At 37.0% G+C, this 17,943-nt stretch overlaps 1 protein-coding gene across 3 annotated transcripts in view; it reads left to right on the top strand.

Moving 5' to 3' along the window:
- Window positions 1-17,943, top strand: part of DNAH12 (dynein axonemal heavy chain 12) — a 213,395-nt gene that overhangs the window by 69,508 nt on the left and 125,944 nt on the right. For 2 of the 3 annotated variants that reach the window (XM_081247432.1, XM_081247431.1), the window contains exons 18-22: window positions 5,333-5,518; window positions 6,136-6,336; window positions 9,271-9,465; window positions 17,073-17,194; window positions 17,289-17,571. In XM_081247432.1, coding sequence (XP_081103558.1) covers window positions 5,333-5,518; window positions 6,136-6,336; window positions 9,271-9,465; window positions 17,073-17,194; window positions 17,289-17,571 — 987 coding nt within the window. Of the gene's footprint in view, window positions 1-5,332; window positions 5,519-6,135; window positions 6,542-9,270; window positions 9,466-17,072; window positions 17,195-17,288; window positions 17,572-17,943 lie in introns of those variants that run through there. The other variant, XM_081247433.1, reaches the window with a different exon arrangement.

Here is a 17,943-nt window from a genome sequence, read left to right on the forward strand (position 1 = left end):
TGTTTTTGTGCCAGTATAATATTGTTTTGATTACTGTATCATTGTAGTATAGTTTGAAATCAGGGAGCATGATACCTTCAGCTTTTTTTTTTTTTTTTTTTTTTTGTATTTTTGGCTGCGGGTTTTTTTTGGTCTTCGTTGCTGCATGCAGGCTTTCTCTAGTTGCAGCAAGCAGGGGTTACTCTTCATTGCAGTGTGTGTGCTTCTCATTGCCGTGGCTTCTCTTGTTGGGGAGCACAGGCTCTAGACATGCGGGCTTCAGGAATTGGGGCACATGGGCTTAGTTTCTCCACGGCCTGTGGGATTTTCCTAGACCAGGGCTTGAACTCATGTCCCCTGCATTGGCAGGCAGATTCTTAACCACTGTGCCACCAGGGAAACCCTTATACCTTCAGCTTTTTTCTTCCTTCTCAAGATTGTTTTGGCTCTTCAGGATCTTTTGTATTTTCATATAAATTTTAGAATTATTTGTTCTAGTTCTGTGAAAAAATGCTGTTGGTATTTTAATAGGAATTGCATTAAATCTAGATTGCCTTGGGGAGTATAGTTATTTAAACAATATTAATTCTTCCAATCTATGAGCATGGCATATCTTTCCATCTGTTTTTGTTATCTTCAATTTCTTTTCTCAGTGTCTTGTAGTTTTATGAACCCAGGTCTTTTACCTCCTTAATTAGACTTATTCTCAGGGATTTTATATGATCGTAAGTGGGATTATTTTCTTAGATTCTCTTCCTGATAGTTCATTGTTAGTGTATGGAAATGCAACCTATTTCTGTATGTTAATTTGGTATCCTGTAACTTTACTGAATTCATTGATGAGTTCTAGTAGTTTATTGGTGGCATGTTTAGGATTTTCTATGTCATTATCATGTCATCTGCAAATAGTGACAGTTTTATTCCTTCTGTTCCAATTTGGATTCCTTTTATTTCTTTTTCTTGTCTGATTGCTGCGGCTAGGACCTCCAATACTATGTTGAATAAAAGCAGTGAGAAGGAGCAGCCTTGTCTTGTTCCTGAACTTAGAGGAAATGTTTTCAGCTGTTCACCATTGAGTATGATGTTATCTGTGGGCCTGTCATATGACCTTTAATATGTTGAGGTATGATCCCTCTATACCCACTTTGTTGAGAGTTTTTATTATAAAAAGATGTTGAATTTTGTCAAAAGCTTTTTCTGCATTTATTGAGATAATCATATGATTTTTATTCTTTAATATGGTGTATCACATTGATTGATTTGCAGATATTGAACCATCTATGCATCCTTGGGATAAATCCCACTTGATCATGATGTATGACTCTTTTAATTAATTGTTGAATTCAGTTTGCTAATATTTTGTTGAGGATTTTTGCATCTATGTTCATCAGTGATGTTTGCCTATAATTTTCTTTTTTTGTGTTGTCTTTGATTTTGGTATCCAGGTGGTGCTGATCTTGTAGTATGAGTTTGGAAGCATTTCTTTCTCAGCAAATTTTTTGGAATAGTTTCAGGAAAGGCAATCCTTCTTTAATTGTTTGATAGAATTCACCTGTGAAGCCATCTGGCCTGGACTTTTGTTTGTTAGGCATTTTTTATTATTAATTCAATTTCATTCCTGGTAATCAGTCTATTCGTATTTTCTGTTTCTTCCTGATTCAGTCTTGGAAGATTTTACATTTCTAGGAATTTATTAATTTTTTTCTAGGTTGTCTATTTTAGTGGTGTATATTGTTTGTGTAATCTCTTATGATCCTTTATATTTCAGTGGTGTCAGTTGTAACTTCTCTTTCATTTCTGATTTTATTTATTTGGCCCTCTTTTTTTTTCTTAATGAGTCTGGTTAAAGGTTTATCAATTTTGTTTATCTTTTAAAAGTACCAGCTCTTAGTTTCATTGATCTTTTCTTTTTTCTTTTTAGTTTCTATTTTATTTATTTCCACTCTGGTCTTTATTATTTCCTTCCTTCTGCTATCTTTGGGTTTTGTTTGTTTTTCTTCTCCTAGTTCCTTCAGGGTAAGGTTAGATTGTTTGAGAATTTTCTTGTTTCCTGAGGTGGGCTTGTTTGCTATAACCTTTCCTCTTAGAAATGCTTTTACTGTGTCCCATAGATTTTGGAATGTTATGTTTTCATTTGTCTCAAGGTATTTTTAAATTTTCCACTTGAGTTTTTCAGTGACCCAATGATTCTCTCTTTTTGTGTGTATCTGTTATATGTTTTTGGCTTGTGGTTACCAGGAAGTTCATATATAACAACAAATGGGTGTCTATTTTAAGTTGATTTCTTAAGTTTGAACACCTTACATTTTTACTAACCCTCCAAATGTTTTATGCTTTTGATATCATATTTTACATCTTTTAATTTTTGCCATAACTACTATTGTAGATGTAGATGATTTTTACTACTTTTGTCTTTTAACATTCCTACTAGATTTATAAGTGGTTGATCCACTATTTTTACTCTATGTTTGCCTTTACCAGTGAGATTTTTCCTTTCATATTTTTTTATTTCTAGTTTTGGCCTTTTCCTTTTCCTTTAAGAAGTCCCTTTAACACTTCTTGTAAGGTCTGTTTGGTGGTGATAAACTCTTTTTGCTTTTGCTTGTCTGTAAAACTCTTTATCTCTCCTTCAGAGATAAAGATAAATCTGAAAGAAAACCTTGCCAGGTAAAGTATATTGGTTGTAGTTTTTTTCCTTTCATCATTTTGAATATATTGTTCCACTTCCTTCTGGCCTGCAAAGTTCCTGCTGAAGTCTGCTGATAGTCTTATGGGAGTTCCCTTATACAGTACATAACTAGTTGCTTTTCTCTTGCTGCTTTTCAGATTCTCTCTTTATCTTTAATTTTTGTCATTTTAATTATAATGTGTCTCAGTGGGTACCTGTTTAGGTTCGTCTTGTTTGGGATTCTCTGTGCTTCCTAGTGCAGGATGTTTGTTTCCTTCTCTAGGTTAGGGAAGTTTTCAGCTAATGTTTGATCAGATAAGTTCTCTGCTCCTTTCTCTCAATTTTCCCCTTCTGGGACCCCTATAACATGAAAGTGAGTACAATTGATATTGTCTCAGAAGTCTCTTAAACTATCCTCATTTTTTTTAAATTATTTTTTCTTTTTTTTTTCTGTTCAGCTTGGATTATGTCTACCACTCTGTCCTCCAGATCACTGATCTGTTCTTCTATATTATTCTATCTGCTGTAGATTCCTTCTAGTATATTTTTCATTTCAGTTAATGTATTATTCAGCTCTGATTTGTTCTTCTTTATATTTTCTAACTCTTAGTTAAAATTCTGTGTTCATCCATTCTGAGTTCAGTGAGCATCTTTATGATTATTACCTTGAACTCTTTATTGGGTAGATTGCTTATTTGCATTTAATTTAGTTCTTTTTCTGAGGTTTTGTCTTGTTCCTTTGTTTGGAACATATTCCTCATGCCTCCTCATTTTACCTAATTCCCTATGTTTATTTCTATATATTGGATAGGACTGTTATGTCCTTTGATCTTGGAGAAGTGACATTATATAGGAGACATCCTGTGAGCTCAGCAGTGCACTCCCTCCTGGCTACTAGACCTTATGCTCCAGGGGTGTCCTCTATTCATGCTGCATGCCCCCTTCTGTTGTGGAAGAGCTAACTGTTGAGGGCATATTGGTTGGTGGGGCTGGCCCTTGGCCTGTCTGGCTGTGATGCTCTGACTCATGCAGTTGTTGTGGGTGCCTTGGTGGGCAGGGCAGTCTCCTGGTGAGGCTGACTGTGTAGCTGGGCAGTGCACCCTCTTCGGGGCCACAGGTGGGTGGTGCAGGATCCCTGTGCATTTGACTATGTGGCCTGGTGGTGCAAAATTGCTGTGGGCCCTCTGGTGCACAGGGCAAGCCCCCAGCACTAATAGGCTAGAGGGAGGATTTCTAAATGGTGCTTGCCAGTGCTGGAGTCAGTCCAATAGAACAAGATCCCCAAAATGGCTGCCACCAGCATCTCCATCCCCAGGGGGAGTCCCAGAGGCCTCCTGCCTCTCTGGTAGGCTCTCCAAGATCAGCAAGTGGGTCTGACACAGGTGACTTTCAAACTACTGCCTTTTTGCTGGGACTTGGACCATGTAAGATTTTGCCTGTGCCCTTTAAGAGTGGAGTCTTTTTCCTATAGCCCTCCATCTCTCCTGAATGGAATCCCCACTGGTTTTCAAAGCCAGACGTTCTGGGGGCTTGTCTTTCCAGTGCAAGACCTCCAGGATGGGGAGGCCAACATGGGTCTCAGACCCCTTGCTCCTCGGAGAGGACCTCTGCAGTGGTGATGTCCTTTTCATTTGTGTGTCACCAACCTTAGAGTTTGGCTCCTGACAAGATTGCATCTCGACTCCCCTACCCATCTTATTGTCACTCCTTCTTTATACCTGTCATTGTGGAAAATCTTTTCTGCTACTCTTCAGGTCATTCTCATAGATAGTTGCTGTATAAAGTAGTTGTAATTTTGTGCTGTGCTCATAGGAGGAGGTGAATTCAGGGTCTTGCGACTCTGGCATCTTGATCCCCCTCCTCCCCCATATCTTTTGTTTATTTATATTATCTCAGTGGCTGAGACACTCAATACAGTGTTGATTAGAAGTATTAATAATGGGAATGCTTATCTTGTTCCTGATTTTAAAGGAAGTATTCTAATGTCAGTATCAAAAGTGATGAACTGGGCTTCCCTGGTGGCGCAGCGGTTGAGAGTTCACCTGCCGATGCAGGGGACATGGGTTCGTGCCCCAGTCCGGGAAGATCCCACGTGCCATGGAGTGGCTGGGCCCGTGAGCCATGGTCGCTGAGCCTGCGCGTCCGGAGCCTGTGCTCCACAACGGGAGAGGCCACAACAGTGAGAGGCCCACATACCACACACACACACAAAAAAAAGTGATGAACTAAGTGTTTTTGCTGAATATTTAATTTTTATTTCCAAACAGTTACATTTTGGCATTTTGTTGCAGGCTTTTCCCCATTTATGTTTTGTGTGTGTATTTATAACTATATATTATATTATGTTGTGTTATACTATATTTTCTCCATATAATATATAGAATAAACTTAACTTTGTATTTCCATAATAATAATATGACAGTTTTAATTACTGTAGTTTTATCATATACTTTAATATCTTATAGAACATTTATATCCCCCCTTTTTCTTACTCTTATAGTTCTCCTGGCTATTTTTACATGTTTATTTATGCAGATGAACTTTAGAATAATTTCGTTACTTTTTCTTCCCTTCCAAATCTAATTGGGATTTTGATTGGACTCATTAAGTATATTACCTAATTTCAAGTGTATGTGTATGGAATTCAAATGAGTGACTCATTATTATTTCTATTTTCACCATTAGGAATACATCCCTACTGTCTCCATCCTATGCAATCCAGGAATGAGAACACGTCACTGGAAGCAGTTATCAGAAATTGTAGGCTATGACTTAACTCCAGACTCTGGAACTACAATGAGGAAAGTTTTAAAATTAAACCTTACACCATACTTGGAAAAATTTGAAGTTATAAGTGCGGGTGCAAGCAAGGTAAATATGAAGATCAACTGAAATACTTTATTTGATGAGTTTGTTAATCAAATAATCATACTTTTTGTTGTGGTTGAATGTATAGTACTGACTAGCAGTGGGAGGAGATGGGGTAAAGTGGTAGAAGACCACTCTTATTTTTCCCCACAAAGTGTCTGCTTCTCTATGATTTCCTTGTCCTGAATCCTGAGTAGAAATTGTTCCTTTGACCTCTTGTTAATTCTGCCACATTTTGATATGCATGGATGATGTGCTAGTCTTGATATATAATTGTTCCATTAAGAATGGAAATAGATGAATGTGTGTGTGGCATGTGATATATGTGTATTCTAGCAGAGTAAGTATGGCCATTCTCAAAATACACTGAAAACATCTTCAGACTATAGACTGCAGAAAAGCCACTTCAGGGAAAATCTGTCAGGTCTTTCATTCTGCTGTCTATTTTAATACTGACAGCAGTTGTTTTCAGAGCAAGTGAATTTTTTAAAACTACATTGTGATTTTCCATAGGAATTTTTTAATTGTTTAAAAACTTTTCTAACTTACAGACAGTTGCAGATTACCTTACAAAAATTGCTGTGTAATGCACCAAATTCTTTCTTCTTTTTCTTATTTAGGAATTTTCATTAGAGAAATCCATGCATACAATGATGGGAACTTGGGATGATATTGCTTTTCATATAAGTCTATATCGTGATACTGGAGTCTGTATTCTTTCTTCAGTAGATGAGATTCAGGCTCTCCTTGATGATCAAATTATAAAAACTCAGACAATGAGAGGCTCACCCTTCATCAAACCATTTGAAAAGGAGATCAAGGTATGTTAAATATGATAGTCAACTCCTGGTCATTTATAAAAACTGCAATCTTATTACATATATGCTCTTGTGAAAATAAGTCAGTTTGTTGGATAGCTTTGGTGAAATATAGAAACAGATAACTTAAAATTAATGTGAAAATATATAGAACAGATGAGCCATTAACTCTAATGATTTTTAAAAGAAAAAATGATATTTTTATTAGGAAAAATCTTCTCCAATGACAGTGATAGATTTGGAAGGAAAACGGTATTATTTAATCTAACTGTAGACAGCCTAGACCCTACTTCATGCTATATTCTTTTTTTTTCCACTTTACTGAGTATTTTATTGACATAAGCTTTGACCGAGAAGCATAAGGTTTTCAAAATGTCTTTTCTTATAGGCAGAAAATCAATCTGGTTATTTTAATAAATATAATTGTGCAAAATGGTTGGCTGAGCAGTTAAAGAATATCTGCTGTCATTATTTAGTGGATGTGGGGCAGGAAAATGGTGTTGAACATGGAGGGGAAAAGAAGAAACAAATTTTCAACACTGGTGTTGCTATAAGGAAATGGTATTAAAGTGAAAGAACCAATATAATAATTTTGAGTTTATGCAGGAGTGTTATGTTATAAAACAAAATAGACTTTGGATATTTCTTATTTTTTTAATACAATTCAATAGCAGATAAGATAAGACAAAACATGAATTTTACACTCTGAATTAAATATTTTCTTCAAAGGGCAATGAATAAATTCTCATTTAAAGATTGTTTCAAGTTGATGCTAATCTTCTTTCTTTTTTTTAACATCTTTATTGGAGTATAATTGCTTTAAAATGGTGTGTTAGTTTCTGCTTTTTAACAAAGTGAATCAGCTATACATATACATATATCCCCAAATCTCTTCCCTCTTGCCTCTCCCTCCCACCCTCCCTATTCCATCCCTCTAGGTGGACACAAAGCACAAAACTCCCTGTGGCTGCTTCCCACTAGCTACCTGTTTTACATTTGGTAGTGTATATATGTCCATGCCACTCTCTCACTTCGTCCCAGCTTACCCTTCCCCCTCCCCATGTCCTCAAGTCCATTCTCTATGTCTGTGTCTTTATTCCTGTCCTGCCCCTGGGTACTTCAGAATCATTTTTTATTTTCTTTTTTTTTTTTAGATTCCATATATATGTGTTAGTATATGGTATTTGTTTTTCTGACTTACTTCACTCTGTATGACAGTCTCTAGGTCCATCCACCTCACTACAAATAACTCAATTTCGTTTCTTTTTATGGCTGAGTAATATTCCATTGTATATATGTGCCACATCTTCTTTATATATTCATCTGTCAGTGGACACTGAGGTTGCTTCCATGTCCTGGCTATTGTAAATAGAGCTGCAGTGAACATTGTGGTACATGACTCTTTTTGAACTGTGGTTTTCTCAGGGTATATGCCCACTAGTGAGATTGCTGGGTCGTATGGTAGTTCTACTTTTAGTTTTTTAAGGAACCTCCATACTGTTCTCCACAGTAGCTGTATCAACTTACATACCCACCAGCAGTTCATGCTATATTCTCATAACTTGTAGTGAAGTTCTATATACTATACTTTATATTTGGGAACAAATAGCTTGAGGATCTTTTAGAATAATTAATGAAATATTGTCCACTTGACAAAAACAAATGATATTTGGGACTGTAAGATTATTTAATGTCCTTATAGTTGATATGGGTAAGTACACAAAGCAAATAAATTATAATAACTAATAGTTTTACAGGTAGTATCAAAATTCAAACTGGAGACTATATAAAATGGGGAAAAGATCAACAACAAATGGATTTTTCCCCTGATATTTATTGACTTCTAAATGTGTGCCAGATGCTACTCTAGGGGTTTTACATTTATTAACCCATTTAATCCCCATAGCAGACCCTTAAGGTAGGCACTGTTATTATCAGTAGTCAGAGTTAAGGGAACTAAGGCATAGAGGGACAGGTAAGTTACCCAAGTTCACGCAGCTAATAAACGACAAACCTGGAATTCAAAAAAGGCAGTTTGGTTTTAATTTAAGCATAAATAGTGTATTTATAGGACACCTTGGCTTTCAATATTTGGAGAAGACTAAGAGTTGTGTTCTTCCAAAAAGACATAAAGCTGCATATTTTCCCTTGAATCAGGCTGACCTACCTTTTCCTGGTAAGATGCTTTGCTTTTGCAGATATTTCTTGTTCAACAAAGGAGAATTTACAAGACAAGTTTGAAACCTCTCTTAGAGCTTTTAAAACAAAAATATGAGGCCAATCTCTTGATATATAGGACCTTAGGCCATATATTTAAGAAACAAAGAGCTTATATGAATGATCTTTGGCTAATGAAATACCTTATGGATTCTAGGAGATCTGTGACAAAAAGGAAGACTTCTTTCCCCAAATGCATTGATGTAGAGCACAGTTTCTCAACCTGGTTCTAATGACATTTGGGCTAGATAATTCTTTGTTATGGGGGCTGTCCTGTATATTGTAGGAAGTTTAGCAGTGTCCATGGCCTCCACCCACTAGATATTAGTAGAAATCTCACCCCACCAGTTGTGACAAATGTAAATGCCTCCAGACATTGTCAAATGTCCTTTGGGGTGAGGACAAAATAGCCCCTAGGTTGATAGCTACTGGTGTAGAGCAGGGTGTATTCCTGTATGCTTTCTGGACATGGGACAGTTCACCTAGAGATTAGGAAATTGGTCTAAATAAATACAGTCATTTACAATTGTGAGTTCCAATGATTTAGGAAAACTTCAGACCTCCTAGAGTTTTTCAAAGCCCATGTGAGACACTATAAGTGACTTTAAGCTGTTTTGCATTGATTCAAAAATTACAATAAATTTAAAATACATATTCCTTTCTATAATTTATGGGTTTTCTTTAATAACTGGAACTTAGAATACTATGCTTTTCATTAAGGCCTGGGAGGACCGTTTGATTCGAATACAAGAAACAACTGATGAATGGTTAAAAGTACAAGCTCATTGGCTGTACTTGGAGCCCATTTTTTGTTCTGAGGATATCATGCAACAGATGCCAGAAGAAGGGCGTCAGTTTCAGACAGTAGACAGACACTGGAGGGATATCATGAAGTTGTGTACAAAAGATCCAAAGGTGAAGTGTTTGTTTTCTCTGTTTCAAATAAAGGGGAATCTTTATTTTTGGCTACTACAGAAAGCATTTGGCTTTTTTTCCAAGTACAAAAATAAAACCTGCTCATTGTATACAAACTGAAAAGCTCAGAAAAATATAAGAAAGCATAGATAATTTTACTTTTCAATTCATAAGGTACACTACTCATAACTCTTTAATATGTATAGTGGAGCTGCTTCAAACATTCATTTAACTCACTGGCTTCTCCTATGTATACTCAGTAATCCCTCTTATAAAAATAAATAGTAAAATAAAATAAAGTGAAGAAAGCAAGAGGGTGGGAGAGACAGAGACAGAGAGAGACAGAGAGAGAATGAATACAAACGAATGAGTAGTGCATGTGATTCACCTGAGTTTCTACTCAATGACTCTATATGCTTGGGGGTGATGGGAAAAAAGAGTCAGCAATTCTCTCAGTTGGTCTCACTTGCTATGTGTCTCTCCTAGTGAGTATAGCACCTTGTTGAGTGTGATTTTAATGTTGAAAGACAAACCATGTATTTTTCATACACATAGTATACAAAGTTCATAGATATATATATCCGCTTTTTAATCTGTTATTCAACTTAAGAAATAACGATTTATTTCAATGCTGGATGAAAAAGTAGCTGTGCTGGGGACTTCCCTGGTGGCACAGTGGTTAAGAATCTGCCTGCCAATGCAGGGGACACGGGTTGGATCCCTGGTCCAGGAAGATCCCATATGCTGCAAAGCAGTTAAGCCCGTACACCACAACTACTCAGCCTGCACTCTAGAGCCTGCAAGCCACAACTACTGAGGCCCATGCACCTAGAGCCTGAGTTCCACAACAAGAGAATCTTCTGCTCGCCACCCATGCACAGCAACGAAGACCCAATGCGGCCAAAAAGAAAAGAAAAACTAGATGTGCTGAACTGTTGAGAGTCAATAGTACTGAAATTTATGAGTTTCAAGGATTTCCCTTACATGTTGACTTTAAAACCTTTGTAAGACATTATTTCTTATAGAACAGAAGTCAGCAGTTTTTTCCTGCAAAGGGCCACATGGTAAATATTTTAGGCTTTGTGAGACGTACAGTGTTTTTTGTAACTACTCAATTCTGCTGTTGTTGTAGTAAGAAAGCAGCCAAAGACAATATGTAACTGAATGGATGTGTCCGTGCTACATCAAAACTGTTTATGGACAACTGACATTTTCATGTACCATGAAATGTTATTCTTCCTTTAATTTTTGAACCTTTTAAAAGTGTAAAAATAATTCTTAGCTTGACAGCCATGTAAAAACTGGCAGCACACAGAAGCAAGAAGACCTACAATCCTGCAGCCTGTGGAACAAAAACCACATTCACAGAAAGATAGACAAGATGAAAAGGCAGAAGGGCTATGTAACAGATGAAGGAACAAGATAAAACCCCAGAAAAACAACTAAATGAAGTGGAGATAGGCAATCTTCCAGAAAAAGAATTCAGAATAATGATAGTGAAGATGATCCAGGATCTCGGAAAAAGAATGGAGGCAAAGATCGAGAAGATGCAAGAAATGTTTAACAAAGATCTAGAAGAATTAAAGAACAAAGAAACAGAGATGAACAATACAACAACTGAAATGAAAACTACACTAGAAGGAATCAATAACAGAATAACTGAGGCAGAAGAACGGATAAGTGACCTGGAAGACAGAATGGTGGAATTCACTGCTGCAGAACAGAATAAAGAAAAAAGAATGAAAAGAAATGAAGACAGCCTAAGAGACCTATGGGACAACATTAAATGCAACAACATTCACATTATAGGGGTCCCAGAGAGAGAAGAGAGAAAGGACCCGAGAAAATATTTGAAGAGATTATAGTCGAAAACTTCCCTAACATGGGAAAGGAAATAGCCACCCAAGTCCAGGAAGCACAGAGAGTCCCATACAGGATAAACTTAAGGAGAAACACGCCGAGACACATAGTAATCAAATTGGCAAAAAATAAAGGCAAAGAAAAATTATTGAAAGCAGCAAGGGAAAAATAACAAATAATATACAAGGGAACTCCCATAAGGTTAACAGCTGATTTCTCAGCAGAAGCTCTACAAGCCAGAAGGGAGTGGCATGATATACTTAAAGTGATGAAAACGAAGAACCTACAACCAAGATTACTGTACCCAGCAAGGATCTCATTCAGATTCCATGGAGAAATCAATAGCTTTAGAGACAAGCAAAAGCTAAGAGAATTCAGCACCACCAAACCAGCTCTACAACAAATGCTAAAGGAACTTTTTTAAGTGGAAAACACAAGAGAAGGAAAGGACCTACAAAAACAAACCCCAAAAATTAAGAAAATGGTAATAGGAACATACATATCAATAATTACCTTAAATGTGAATGGATTAAATGCTCCAACCAAAACATACAGGCTTCCTGAATGGATACAAAAACAAGACCCATATATATGCTGTCTACAAGAGACCCACTTCAGACCTAGGGACACATACAGACTGAAAGCGAGGGGATGGAAAAAGAAATTCCATGTAAATGGAAATCAAAAGTTGGAGTAGCAATACTCATATCAGATAAAATAGACTTTAAAATAAAGAATGTTACAAGAGACAAGGAAGGACACTACATAATGATCAAGGGATCAATCCAAGAAGAAGATATAACAATTATAAATATATATGCACCCAACATAGGAGCACCTCAATACATAAGGCAACTGCCTACAGCTCTAAAAGAGGAAATCAACAGTAACACAATAATAGTGGGGGACTATAATACCTCACTTAGACCAATGGACAGATCATCCAAACAGAAAATTAATAAGGAAACACAAGCTTTAAATGACACAATAGACCAGATAGATTGAATTGATATTTATAGGACATTCCATCTAAAAACAGCAGGTTAGGGGCTTCCCTGGTGGCGCAGTGGTTGAGAATCTGCCTGCTAATGCAGGGGACACGGGTTCGAGCCCTGGTCTGGGAGGATCCCACATGCCGTGGAGCAACTAGGCCCGTGAGCCATGACTACTGAGCCTGCGCGTCTGGAGCCTGTGCTCCGCAACAAGAGGCCGCAATAGTGAGAGGCCCGCGCACCGCGATGAAGAGTGGCCCCCGCTTGCCACAACTAGAGAAAGCCCTCGCACAGAAACGAAGACGCAACACAGCAAAAATAAATAAATTAATTAATAAAAACTCCTACCCCCAACATCTTCTTAAAAAAAATAAAATAAAATAAAAACAGCAGGTTACACTTTCTTCTCAAGTGCGCATGGAACATTCTCCAGGATAGATCACATCTTGGGTCACAAATCAAGCCTCAATAAATTTAAGAAAATTGAAATCATACCAAGCATCTTTTCTGACCACAACGCTATGAGATTAGAAATCGATGACATGGAAAAAAATGAAAAGAACGCAGACATATGGAGGCTAAACTATGTTACTAAATAACCAAGAGATCACTAAAGAAATCAAAGAGGACATCAAAAAATACCTAGAGGGCTTCCCTGGTGGCGCAGTGGTTGAGAGTCCGCCTGCCAATGTAGGGGACACGGGTTTGTGCCCTGGTCCGGGAGGATCCCACATGCTGTGGAGCGGCTGGGTCCATGAGCCATGGCTGCTGAGCCTGCGTGACCAGAGCTCCGCAACAGGAGAGGCTGCAACAGTGAGAGTCCCACATACCTCAAAACAAACAAACAAACAAAAAACCTAGGGACAAATGACAATGAAAACATGACGATCCAAAACCTATGGGATGCAGCAAAAGCAGTTCTAAGAGGGAAGTTTATAGCTATACAAGCCTACATCAAGAAACAAGAAAAATCTCAAATAAACAATCTAACCTTACACCTAAAGGGACTAGAGAAAGGCCAAACAAAACCCAAAGTTAGCAGAAGGAAAGAAATCATAACGATCAGAGCAGAAATAAATGAAATAGAAACAAAACAATAGCAAAGGTCAATAAAACTAAAAGCTGGTTCTTTGAGAAGGTAAACAAAATTGATAAACCATTAGCCAGACTCATCAAGAAAAAGAGGGAGAGGAATCAAATCAATAAAATTAGAAATGAAAAAGGAAAAGTTACAACAGACACCGCATAAATACAAAGCATCCTAAGAGACTACTACAAGCAACTCTATGCCAATAAAATGGACAACCTGGAAGAAATGGACAAATTTTTAGAAAGGTATAACCTTCCATGAATGAACCAGGAAGAAACAGAAAATATGAACAGACCAATCACAAGTAATGAAATTGAAACTGTGATTAAAAATCTTCCAACAAGGTCTTCCCTGGTGGCGCAGTGGTTGAGAGTCTGCCTGCTGATGCAGGGGACATGGGTTCGTTACCCAGTCTTGGAAGATCCCACATGCCACGGAGTGGCTGGTCCCGTGAGCTGTGGCCGCTGAGCCTGTGCGTCTGGAGCCTGTGCTCTGCAACGGGAGAGGCCACAACAGTGAGAGGCCCATGTACCGCAAAAAAAATAAAAAAATCTTCCAACAAACAGAAGTCCAGGACCAGATGGCTTCACAGGTGAATTCTATTGAACATTTAGAGAAGAGCTAACACCCATCCTTCTCAAACTCTTCCAAAAAATTGCAGAGGAACGAAAACACCCAAACTCATTCTATGAGGCCACCATCACCCTGATACCAAAACCAGACAAAGATACTACAAAAAAAGAAAATTACAGACCAATATCACTGATGAATATAGATGCAAAAATCCTGAACAAAATACTCACAAACAGAATCCAACAACACATTAAAAGGCTCATACACCATGATCAAGTGGGATTTATCCCAGAGATGCAAGGATTCTTCAATACACACAAATCAATCAGTGTGATGCATCATATTAACAAACTGAAGAATAAAAACCATATGATCATCTCAATAGATGCAGAAAAAGCTTTTCACAAAATTCAACACCCATTTATGATAAAAAGTCTCCAGAAAGTGGGCATAGAGGGAACCTATGTCAACAAAATAAAGACCATATACGACAAACCTGCAGCAAACATCACTCTCAATGGTGAAAAACTGAAAGTATTTCCTCTAAGATCAGGAACAAGACAAGGATATCCACTCTCACCACTATTATTCAACATAGTTTTGGAAGTCCTAGCCACAGCAATCAAAGAAGAAAAAGAAATAATACGAATACAAATTGGAAAAGAAGAAGTAAAACTGTCACTGTTTGCAGATGACATGATACTATACATAGAGAATCCTAAAGATGTCATCAGAAAACTACTAGAGCTAATCAGTGAATCTGGTAAAGTTGCAGGATACAAAATTAATGCACAGAAATCTCTTGCGTTCCTATACACTAACAACAAAAGATCAGAAAGAGAAATTAAGGAAATACTCCCATTTACCATTGCAACAAAAAGAATAAGATACCTAGGAATAAACCTACCTAGGGAGACAAAAGACCTGTATGCAGAAAACTATAAGACACTGATGAAAGAAATTAAAGATGATACCAACAGAAGGAGAGATATACCATGTTCTTGGATTGGAAAAATCAATATTGTGAAAATGACTATACTACTCTAAGCAATCTACAGATTCAGTGCAATCACTATCAAATTACCAATGGCATCTTTTACAGAACTAGAACAAAAAATCTTAAAATTTGTATGGAGACACAAAAGACCCCGAATAGCCAAAGCAGTCTTGAGGGAAAAAAACGGAGCTGGAGGAATCAGACTCCTTGACTTCAGACTATACAACAAAGCTACAGTAATCAAGACAATATAGTACTGGCACAAAAACAGAAATATAGATCAATGGAACAGGATAGAAAGCCCAGAGATAAACCCACGCACCTGTGGTCAACTAATCTATGACAAAGGAGGCAAGGATATACCATGGAGAGAAGACAATCTCTTCAATAAGTGGTGCTGGGAAAACTGGACAGCTACATGTAAAAGCATGAAATTAGAACACTCTCTAACACCATACACCAAAATAAACTCATAATGGGTTAGAGACCTAAATGTAAGACCGGGTACTATAAAACTCTTAGAGGAAAACATAGGAAGAACACTTTTTGACATAAATCACAGCAAGATATTTTTTGATCCACCTCCTAGAGTAATGGAAATAAAAACAAAAATAAACACATGGGACCTAACGAAACTTAAAAGCTTTTGCACAGCAAAGGAAACCATAAACAAGACGAAAAGACAACCCTCAGAATGGGAGAAAATATTTACAAACGAATCAATGGACAAAGGATTACTCTCCAAAATATATAAACAGCTCATGCAGCTCAATATTAAAAAAAACAAACAACCCAATCCCAAAATGGGCAGAAAACCTAAATAGACACTTCTCCATAGAAGACACACAGATGGCCAAGAAGCACATGAAAAGCTGCTCAACATCACTAATTATTAGAGAAATACAAATCAAAACTACAATGAAGTATCACCTCATAGCAGTTAGAATGGGCATCATCAGAAAATCTACAAACAACAAATGCTGGAGAGGGTGTGGAGAAAATGGAACCCTCTTGCACTGTTGGTGGGAATGTAAATTGATACAGCCACTATGGAGAACGGTATGGAGGTTCCTTAAAAACTAAAAATAGAATTACCATATGATGCAGCAACCCCACTACTGGGCATATACCCAGAGAAAACCATAATTCAAAAAAACACATGCACCCCAATGTTCATCACAGCACTATTCACAATAGCCAGGACATGGAAGCAACCTAAATGCCCATAGACAGACGAATGGATAAAGAAGATGTGGTACATATATACAATGGAATATTACTCAGCCATAAAAGGAACAAAATTGGGTGATTTGTAGAGACGTGGATGCATCTAGAGACTGTCATACAGAGTGAAGGAAGGCAGAAAGAGAAAAACAAATATCATATATTAACACATATATGTGGAACCTAGAAAATGGTGGAGATGAACCGGTTTGCAGAGCAGAAATTGTGACACAGATGTAGGGAACAAACATATGGACACCAAGTGGGGAAAGTGGTGGGGGGTAGGGGTGGGGGTGGATGAATTGGGAGATTGGGATTGACATGTATGTGCTGATGTGTATAAAATGGATGACTGATAATAAATAAATAAATAAACATAAAAAAAGCAGTGGCAGCACAGTGTATACAGATATCAAAGCATCAAGTTATATGTCTTAAATATATACAATTTTTATTTGTCAATTGTACCTCATAAAAGCTGAAAAACAACAGCAACAAAAAAGAAACTGGTAGCAGACTGGATTTAGCTCATGGGATGTAGTTTGCCAACTCATACCATAGATTGTTTATAGTTGACAGTTGTTAATGCAAAAATTAAATCACACACCAACCTAGCAGACTCTTTCCACATCAATCAAAACAATATAGGAGAAATGAAAATATGCATGACAATCATAATTTCTCATTTATAACTAGCATCTTTGGATAAGAATATTTGTGATTTATTGAATTCTAATAGTTTCACATAAAAAATTTCCTGACAATTTTCATAAACCTTTTGACACCTTAACATTTTTGACATTTTAATGTTTAGGTCTTATCATAATATCTGATATATAAGTGCTGACCTGAACGAATTGGTCTCTTTTAGGTTCTTGCTGTTACTTCTTTAACAGGTTTACTGGAAAAACTGCAGAACTGCAATGAACTTTTGGAGAAAATTATGAAAGGCCTTAATGCATATCTTGAAAAAAAACGACTTTTCTTCCCTCGGTATGATGGATAATCAATTGTGCTATAATTAAAGCATTTTCTGCTGTGTGATGAATTATAACTAAAACTTTTGTATTTGCATGTTTTTCCCTAGTTTTTTCTTCTTATCTAATGATGAAATGTTAGAGATTTTGTCAGAGACCAAAGATCCACTTAGAGTTCAGCCTCATTTAAAAAAATGCTTTGAGGGCATCAGTAAATTGGAGTTCCTTCCCAATTTGGACATTCAAGCCATGTATAGCTCTGAAGGTGAGCGAGTGGAGCTGATTGCACTTATTTCCACGTCTGCAGCACGAGGTGCTGTGGAAAAGTGGCTCATTCAAGTAGAAGATTTGATGCTCCAGAGTATTCATGATGTGATTGCTGCAGCCAGGCTGGTATGTTTCCTAGGATTTAATGTATATCCTATATTCTGTAAATGCTTTCTTTTAGGAGGTTTTGAATGGGTACCAGTAAATGAACACTTAAGGTCTTACTATTTTAAGCCATTTATTATTTTCTTTACTCTTTGTTCCTAACATTATTATTAAAATAATAATAGTAGTAAGAATTGATAATAATATGTGATTAAGTGCTACAAAAGAAAAAAGGTGTTATGAGAAAGAATAATAAGGTGTATATAATTTAGAATGGGGGAGGTGGGTTGCTAGTGATAGGCTCTTAGAGAAAGTAAAATTGAAACTGAGACCCAAAGGATAAGTAGGAATTAACCAGATAAATAGCAGATGGGAGAGCACCTAAGTATCCTG

The sequence above is a fragment of the Mesoplodon bidens genome, assembly GCF_964165515.1.
Source record: "Mesoplodon bidens genome assembly, chromosome: 10".
NCBI classification, from domain to species: domain Eukaryota; kingdom Metazoa; phylum Chordata; class Mammalia; order Artiodactyla; family Ziphiidae; genus Mesoplodon; species Mesoplodon bidens.